This window comes from Embiotoca jacksoni, unplaced genomic scaffold (genome assembly GCF_022577435.1).
Source record: "Embiotoca jacksoni isolate LCO1_2020_lvr unplaced genomic scaffold, fEmbJac1.0.p SCAF_33, whole genome shotgun sequence".
Classification (NCBI taxonomy): domain Eukaryota; kingdom Metazoa; phylum Chordata; class Actinopteri; family Embiotocidae; genus Embiotoca; species Embiotoca jacksoni.
This window is the reverse complement of record NW_027185385.1, coordinates 3,039,727-3,049,413: the sequence shown is the minus strand read 5'-3', so window position 1 is coordinate 3,049,413 and position 9,687 is coordinate 3,039,727. Positions and strand designations below refer to the sequence as shown.

Below are 9,687 nucleotides of genomic sequence, written 5' to 3'. Positions count from 1 at the left end.
GCCTCGCCATTAGTTTAGCAGAGAGAACATATAAAAGCTGAAAAATATGTCGACCATAAAGTGCTCCTTTCTGCTTTCACTGATAAAAAAAAAAAAAGCACATCCACTTTTGTTGTCATGAAATCTTGAAACACTACACATCCTTTAAAACTGGACTTCCTTTTAAGTGTCAGATATGGGTTGCATTCCTGCTGTACACCAATGGCCCCCATTACCCACCAGACAACTTGGCTGCCTTTGTGTCTTTGACATCAAAATAATTGCATGCTTTATTCTGCGGATAATTCACTGTTGCTGCACAGCCATAATTATGGGTTTATTCAGTAGGACAGACACACGTGGGAACATAAGTTTGTTACATATTTTTTTGTTTGTTCTCTATTTTTTCTCTTTCGCTGAAGCTGATTCATGTGTGTGGTTCATGGATACCCCCCATGCCCCCACCCCTCTATCCACCTCTGATGGCTTTTGTTTGCTTTGAAGCACACAGTTGACCTGGATGCCACACATTTAACACCTATTTCTTGCCTGCTGCATCAACTGGCTAATAAACTGTTAAACATTAATTACAAGCAGTTTGACCAAAGACAACTTACTTAACTTAACTAATATAGCTGTGTCAAAATGTTCTGTACAGCACCTCCACCACTTTAATGACAGTGAGCACACAATATAGCACATTTGAATGAACGCTTTAACAGAAATTGCATACTTGTGAGTATAACTATGATCGGTGACAACTCATACAATGATGAAAACTGCACACTACAGTAAAATCTATCATATAATTACCTTTCAACACTTTCAAAAATAACTGGAGGGCAATTTGTGTTCTGCATCGTCCTTTTGTTGACAAGCGTCTGACCTTTATGCACAGAGAGAGCAGAGCTAAATTACATGTACTGAAAATATACTGTAAGCACTACTGCAGAAGAGCAGCTCTCCACTGGCCTGAACTGGATTGTTCAGTTTGATTTCTTGATGTGTTACACCGGGAGCTTGTTTGTTAACAGTTCAAGTTCATAAAAGTAAACTGCAGAAATTTAAAGATGAGAAAAACACTATTAATTAAAATGAATTTATTTATTTAGAAATACATAAAGTACAGGTTTTCATAATTCACAAAAAAAAATAATCATTGTATTAATTGATAAAACAAATAACAAACGAAGCAAAAAAGATATCTGAGTAAATACTGATATTCAGTAACCTTACCTCTTACTAAATTTATGTAATTGAAGTCAGAAAATCACTGGCCTAGACTCCATAGCTGTCACTAAAGACGTATCTCTGTCTCGATACTAAACATACTGTTTACTTTCTAAATATATACTTCTCACAAATGTTGTAATGTTGACAAAATGGTGTTCTCCTGCTATTTTGCACAGCCACTTGCATGCTTTCCTTTAACACTTTGCATTTGCCTTCTAAAGAAACACACGGGACCATACTCAGCGACAAAAAGAAAGTCTGCAGCAGCTACAGACGCCCAGCTGATGAAAACTGAAAAATCCAGATACAATGACACTTACAGCCAGAACAATTTGTCCTGTAATTCTAAAAGAGGCTTTTTTTTTTCCTGTTTGTCTTCAGACTGCAGAGAGCCTTGACTGGTATCCAGTCACTCTGGTTACAAAACTCTTTGAAATCCCCCTTCCCCCTACCATTGTTATCACATTGACCCAGTCCATAGGAGGTCTAGTAATGACTAAATGGTGCAGTCTCCTTCAACTCATGGTACCCTTGGTGGTTTGGCTCTGTAAAAAGACAGAGAGGGTAGTTAGAGCTAGAAAGTACCACAAATCTATCTCTTCTACAATAGCCAGTGCTTTAAAAAGATTCTTTTAGAAAAAATTGTTGCTTCAGTTTTGTTTCATACAGAAAGAAGAAAAGAAATACAGTTATAAACAATAGAGACAAACTTTTTATTAAAAAAAAAATTGGAATTACTGCCTCGAGTTGCAAATGTTTCTCAAAGTACTTCGTTTTAAGTCCTCTTGGATATGACCTTATTCTATATTCAGTGAGCACTGCTAATGACACCCTATCCAATATAAAAGCACTTGCTATTCATTTCAGAACCTGCATTTGTTGTCTGGAGGTCACTTAATAATTTTCTGTACATCCCAAATGATGTAGACGAAAATAGCCATTAACAGAATGCGTTTGAGTGTATAGATGAGTGTTACGGTACCCAGGCTCATATTCTCTTCCACAAGAGGCCTTTTCTCATTGCAGTTTACCACTCGTCCCTGCGCCGCTCCCAGAATAGTCATAATATCCACTAAGTTGAGTTTCCCTTCCTCCTTGGCCTCCTCTACTGCCTCTGAAAGCTCCATGGCAGCCTCTTCACGCTCCTCCATCTCCTCTTGGGTCAGCATTGCGTTCAGGCCCTGTCCTGCAGTGGTGTTACCCACTTGTGGCGGCGCCAGTGAGCACAAAGCCCTCACCTGCCCATAGGACTTCAGGTGAGCTACGTTGGCACGCAAGAAGAGCAAGAGGACATTGAGATCATTCAGTGGGCAGCCGAGCCTTTGGCGGTTGAGGAGATCCAGAGCTGGGAGGACATCGTAGACAGAGATGAAGGTGGTGTCCCAAACGAAGAGTCGAATGAGGCTGAACAGGACGATGGGTGCCAACAGGACATAGATAGCACCGTTGGCTACACTTATAACCTGAAAGACCAATTGACCAATCATTTTACACTGAACAAGTTCAGGAACCCAGTTCTGATCGCGCAGCATGCCTGTCCGGACAAAGCAGCTGAACTCATCCTGCAGGAAGGCAGAGAGGTGGAAGTAGGCCAGGTAGAGGCAGGCAGCAGTCATGAAGGTCAGGAGGAGGAAGCCCCGCAGGAAAAGCATGCTAACAAGGAAGTAGGAATTTTGTTTGCACTGCATGTATCTCTCCAGAAGGGGGTACTCAAAGTATCGCTTTTTCTTGGCCCTGCAATTGGACAAGGAGAAGAAACTCAGCTCCATGTTCATGTTCATACAGCTACACACATTTCCTGCTGGGCACCTCCCAACATAACCGCCGTCTTCTACTTTTAGCTACAAGGAGGTTCCCACCGCAACACTGAGACTGTTGGAGGTTAAGAGCCTTGCTCAATGGTATATCAGTGGGGGGTGCAGAGGGAGAGGAAAATGCTGCTCTTCACTTTTCCAAACCACATTTTCCCATTTTATCAAAAGATTCCAACTGACAGCATAACATCACTTCTGTAACCGTTGGGAAATATTTCTCTCTGGCAGATTATCTTTATATGCTGCTGCAATGACCCAATTTCACTACAGAAATGATTAAAGATTCATTCAGCATGGTGTATTTCAGTCTGGGGGCAAAAAAAACTTATAAAATCAAGTTACTCGACACATAAACATGGATATGGAAGCATATTATCAGCAAAGAGCAATGAATGCTTGTCCTACAAGCCAAACGTTGTACAGGTCTCTTACCTCTGCAGCTCAGCCTGAAATGTGAGTGGGTTCTTGGTGTTCTGGCGCATATCCAGAATGTTCTGCGCCAGGCGGATTGAGCGGTTGTATGACTTGTCTAGTTCGTCAATTATGAAGAGCAGGTCCGAACTCAGTGTGGGCATGACAAGCTGCCGCCAGATCAGAGCCGGCAGGTACATGAGGACGGCCATGACCAGAAGAGAGTAAGGGAACATCTGGACAGACAATGACAGAAAAATGTGAAAGGAAAGATGGAGATGATAGAAAGGAAGAAAATACTTGAAGGAGGCTGATGATTCACATAAATGATAGCTTTACAAGCCAGGATTTCAGATCAAGAAGCCTTAAATGTAAGGCGCAGTCACAAACAGTAGAGTGGTTCTAAATTAAGACTTGTGCTGCACTGTGTCAACTGCACTGGGAATTAATATATTTTTCCAAATGGTTTTAGGAAAACAAGTCAGGTACTCCTATTAAAGGGGTACATACACTGGTACGGTCAACTGAAGTTCTGCTAGTTACACTAAGGAGAAAAAGGTTTCAGCAGTTTATCTGTCACTCTAGGTGAGATTAATAAATCAACAGAGCCTGATCAGAATCTTTAAACTTACTTTGTGCACCCAGAGAGAGCGCTCCTCGAAGTTCCCATCATTGTCGAACTCGTGATGCATGAGGGAGTCCCAGCAGTATGTGTCTATATAGCTGGCTTGCTTGATGGTGAAATTGCTGGGAGGGAAACAGCTGATCTGAGGCCCTGCAGAATAAACACAAGTTGATCTGTGACATCATCTGCTAACAGGGAATTGCTTTCTACAAACTCCTTTGATCCTGCTTCATCAATTTGCCTGTAAGCAATCTCCTAGCACTTGATATCCCTCACAGACAAACATACACACTGGAGGTTCTTCGCCAGACACATACATCCGAGCTTCTGCCTGCCCTTTTCCTTTCAGTGGAACAGGTTTCCACTGGAGAAATCATGTGTTTCCAAATGGCAACCTGGCATTTAAAAACTCTGGGTGACTCCATTCCACATTTGTGCTCCTCCGCCTCATGCAGTATTTCGTTCACCTTTAAATTACCACATATAGTCCAACCACTTAAAACCTCGCACCACACCCATGTGTCCTTTCCCAAGGGTGCTCCACCCTGAAATAGAGAGCTTGGGATGGGACACATGGGGTGTGCCCCACCTACTTCAGAGGCTTGCAAAAGAAACATTCTATTTTTTACCCTTCACATCTGCCCAGCTCTCTCTAAGTAGAAACATGCTGCCACTAATTTACTGTCAGGATGTGACTCCTCTTGCCAGTCCACCTCATTACAGCTAACTGTTACATGGACCAATTATCCTGGATGTGTGAATGTGTGGCTAATTAATCAGCCACATATCAACATTAACATTAATGTGAATGATAGTGACACCTAAAATATACTTATTTCAGCTGAGGTTATGATGGAGTATATTCATTTTAATAGCAATATATATTTGTACAAGTGTACAGCTGGTACTTTTAGATTCACACTGAACTCAAACTAAACATTTGTTGTCTGTGTTGATTAATATTTTCATTTTAACATTTATATGTTTGCATATATTTTAGGTCAAAGCAAAATGGGATGAGCACCACGGGTGAAGTAATATCTCTTTCAAAACATACTAAATAATCATTGTAGTTATGCCAATATTATACATGCCAATGTATGTATTTCACCACTATCTAAACATGTACTTGATGTCAGTGGACATATGTACCATATATGTTTCAAAATAAAGCAAAACTGCCTGTTTGAAAATATATATCTTTTTACAGATATAGATATATTCAATACAGACTCGATTAACTGATAGCATAGATGGTGATATTTTTGCTATTAATTTATGTTTCTCTATATTCATTAAATATATTCCCAAAATATGCCTTTTTTCATATGTGCACCATGTGTGAATAATCTATTGTAACAGTTATGTATGTACATACAATAGACAACAATAGATTATTAACACATAAAGTCATCAAATCTGATAAGTGCATAAAAGCCAAGTCACCGTTTATCATTTTATTTTGGAAAACAAAATGCTAATCCTGATATTTTACTCGTTTTGCCTTCTGCAATTCAAAATCCATCCATGTTGCAGTTTAATGCTGTCCAATGTGTCCATGAGTGATGCTGTAGCATTTCTGTTTGAGGTAAACATGAACTGCTTTACATAAAACAGGAACGTAGACTTCAATCATTAAAATACGCTTCGGTTTGTAAAACACAAGTCATTAAGCCACCAGTAAAGACAGCTGGATTAATTAAAATAGGAGCATATCTGAGACAGAAGGCTGGAAAACATGGCTGACAGGCAGGTGACAGGTGTCAGAGGTAGGGTTAGATCAGGGTTAGGGATAAGGGTAGGGGATAGGTGAATAAGTGGAAAGAATCTCCTTACTGCTGTCCCACTTCCTGTCGATGACTACATGATTAGGGTCAGGGTGGGGGAGGGCTAATGGTTTAAGATTTCATTAAGATTTAGGAACAATTATGGTTAAATAAAAGTTGACTTTTAGTTTGAAACTGACAACATCAGTCCTCAGTGCTAAAGTCCAGTGTTTTGCCAACACATCCATCGACCCCGACTTCTTCCCTGCACTAACTGTGTTGGTCTATTGCACTTCATCCTTTGCTCCTACTATAACTAAAAGGTGTTGCCACACATAAAACATAATGTGTCGTTATACTCTGCTTGTATAAATGACCTATGAAGTTGTTGTTTTTTATGGTAGGAAAGTCTCTTAACTTCAAAAAGTCACCTTTTCTGTCCCCAAAGTTGTCACTTTAAAAACCCAAGAGGTCCCACTGCAGAGCTGTTCACAGACTCTCACTGTGATAAATAGCCTTCCTCTTTTATGCACGTTACTAAATGAGCCAAGAGAAAACAGCACAGAGCGATCTCTTCCAGGAGTTTAATATTACATTTTACTGTGTACTTTGAGGATGCAGCTACACAATCACAGTGATACTTGTGAAATTAGTGCTCAGGTTTAAGTTACAGTGAGTTGTGTAGATATAATATTAACCGACAGCATCTCATGCTCTCATGCAGCTTACTGGGGGAATCCATTTTTTCTGGTTTGCTTGTGAGAGCATGTGTGAGCAAGGGTTGCCAAATCACCCTAAATAAAAAACGACAGCACATGCCTTCTCATGAAATCTTGTAAACCCCCCACCCCACCCCTTCAGCTCCCCACCTGCACAAGCCATTTGGCAAAGTGAGGGAGTCAAAATGTCTGCCACTGCTCATATCTCCTCCTCCCAATCCCCAATTAACTTTGGCAGATCATCCCCACATTTGTTCCTTGTACAAGAATTCTTGGCTGAGAGTCCAGGTGCAAGTAAACCAGACTCCAGACAGCAGCGCAATCAAGCACTGTTGTGAAACTGACAACCCAGCAGATAAGCAGCCAAGCTCCATCAGTTGAGCTGCGTACCCCACCACCACATCATGTCCTACATGCCCCCTCCGGCTCATCAACACATCCTCTCATTTGACTCAAATAGAGGGGAGCTGCCACAGAAAGAACTTTGTCTTGTAATTACAGCATGCCAGTGTCAGTAAATGCTGCACTCAATCATCCCCCGTGGCAATTAGCATCAGGAGCATCAGGCTGATTGCAGACCAGTGCTGGAGAGTCAACGTTTTGTTCAAAGTCAGGGTAGTCAGTCTCCTCAGCAATGGACGTGCTGTGGACTTGCCATGTATATTTTGGTTGCCAGCTGTGAGAAAGATCAGCGATACACAGATTGTGGGCTTGTTTCATCAAAATCGCGCTTTTCCCTCCGACAGTAAAGGAAGAAGCAGGAGAGTCAATAAACCGCTGGACTGGGTTTCAAGCCCTTTGTTATGTTGTGTTTTCAGTAATTTTGTTTTGTCATTTCATGTGCTGAGGAAGTCTTAATGGCATCAGCTGATAATTTGTTACTTTTGTGATAGAAGTTATTTAAGTGTTCTGTCTCTTAGAAAGGGCCGTGTAATTATCTCTAAACAGGCATTGTTAGGGAGGTCATGTATCTGAGCATAGAGATAAAAGCCTGCTGTGAAACTTGCTTGTCATGGTTTTTACTTAGTTCTGAAATAAAACACATTCAACTTAACAGCTGAGCTTCCTGTTTCGCCTTGCAGCAGAACTTTGCTTCCTCACTACATGAAAAATGTTATTTTTGTAGAGAACTCAGAGTTAACTTTGAATTAGGTTCCATGAGCCCCAGGAATAATAATTGTGTTTATTTTAGTATGTATGATATTCCTCCCTGTCATGAGTTCAACTAAATGCAGTTTAGTAAATAAATAATAAGCAATTCAAGGACAAACAGTACATGATTATTATACAGAGGAGACTAATGTTGCTGAAACAAAGCCCACGCACAAGCCGGCCATGGGAGAAAAAAAGAGCACTCATGAATATAGGGGTATAATTAAGGGCAAAACAAAAAATGGAATACAAAAAACAAATGTCCTGACAGAGTTTAAAAAAGCATTTTAAAAGAGCCTTGCTCACCCAGGGAGATCTCGCGGGCGAAGGCCATGCACACCAGCATCAAAGGAAGGCCGACAGACACAAACTTGATGACCTTGTCCAGAGGAAGCTCCAGTTCCAGGTGGTTGATCCGGTGTGTCCCAGAGCTGTCCTGCAGCAGGGCATCAGATAGCATGGCCTTGGCTGCTGCCTGGGCGATGGACATTTTAAACACCTACCAAGTGATAACAAAAAGGGTGATTTTTTTTTTTTTTACACCTTCAAGGGGGACAGGGAGATAGCGTGTGCTCTCAGGGCTTTAACTAAAAATTAGACGCATGACCTTTGTCACATGTCACCGCTTGCCTTTATCTTATCTTCCCTTTCATTCTTCACTATACAGAATGTGATATAAAATAGGCAGATACATTTACAGTCATGGATTACTCTTTCAATTAGGAGAACATTCAATCAGAAATGCAATTAAGATTATTCCAAGAAACTGTCTTACATATGATGAAAGCTGTAATCACCTTACCTTAAGTCTTCCAGCTTTCTGTGCTGATACTATTAGTAAAATATGTTTGCAGAGCCAACAAAAATCCCTCTAAAGGCCTGGACAGTATTGGAAAGCTCCTTAAGTATTCAGGGAGGGCCTTGGTAAATGAGAGGTTGGAGCTGGGTTGGAGCTGGGTTGGAGCTGGGTTGGACCGGGCTGAGTCGGGTCTGGCTCTAATTACAGAGAGGACATCTGGGAGCGTGTAGGCGCCCAGATGGCACTGACTGCAGCAGACCTCCAGTACTCAACTGTGGGCCTTGCTGCGGTGTGTGTGTGTGTGTGTGTGTGTGTGTGTGTGTGTGTGTGTGTGTGTGTGTGTGTGTGTGTGTGTGTGTGTGTGTGTGTGTGTGTGTGTTTTACTGGTGTGTACACGCTGTGAAGCACGCTGGCTGTGGCCCACTTCAAACAAGTGAACCATTGCCAGTGGCTTTTTCAGCCTCTGTCATTCTGATTCTATTTTCTTACTGCACTTCAGCCTCAGAGGTCCTGCTGAGACACTGTACTGTACAACAGACGTGTTTCTGATGCTTGTGTTTAAGAGAGATGCTAACAGTGAACAGAAATTCGACTTCACTGAGTGGATCTGATACACAGACGGACACGGTGATGCAGGCGATTCGGTGTGATGATATTTTATGCTCCAGATCAAAGAAAGCTACAGTATGTCATGATGTTTGTTTGTTGGTGTTACAGATGGGACGACACAATACTGTTCCTACCAGGCAAACAGTGGCTTTGGTCATTTGTTCAAATGTTTAAAATGTCTCATGTTTTCTTTACAAGTCCTCTCTCAGAAGACATTGTTGGAGGAGGTTCAGTAGGGTGATCAGCGTCTTCCAACTCTATTTTTTAGTTGCCTGAACTTAAACAAACCGTAAATCTGCATCAACTGATTTATTGGCCGCTTGGTGGCAGCAAAAGCAAAGCACTGACACATATTGTACCTTTTAAATCAATATAGCTTATAATGAAAAATATTTCTCATTTGCAGATCCTGCAGTTGCAGAGTGAAGAACAACATTTACTCTTTTCACTGTCACACCCATAAGTTGTGCTTTTTTGTGATGTGTAGCTGCGAACAGCGCTACATATAATGTGACTGTTGAGTGCTTTTCATATCTAAATATTTGTATGATTTTAACTTTTAACTGCAGAAATTCACGGC

At 41.2% G+C, this 9,687-nt stretch overlaps 1 protein-coding gene across 2 annotated transcripts; it reads right to left on the bottom strand.

The window, feature by feature from the left end:
- Positions 1–1,064: 1,064 nt before the first annotated feature.
- LOC138207663 (pannexin-3-like) lies at positions 1,065–8,720 on the bottom strand. 2 transcript variants are annotated; one of them, XM_069165054.1, is made up of 6 exons: positions 8,502–8,702; positions 8,006–8,198; positions 4,070–4,212; positions 3,459–3,673; positions 2,195–2,946; positions 1,065–1,757 (listed from the first exon to the last, which is right to left on the bottom strand). In XM_069165054.1, exons 2-6 carry the CDS (start codon positions 8,187–8,189, stop codon positions 1,699–1,701), a joined length of 1,353 nt encoding a protein of 450 aa, XP_069021155.1. In that variant the 5' UTR covers positions 8,190–8,198; positions 8,502–8,702; the 3' UTR covers positions 1,065–1,698. The 2 variants fall into 2 exon arrangements, with proteins under 2 accessions (XP_069021155.1, XP_069021154.1); XM_069165053.1 differs by lacking the exon at positions 1,065–1,757 and having other exon boundaries at positions 1,766–2,946; positions 8,502–8,720.
- Positions 8,721–9,687: the final 967 nt, after the last annotated feature.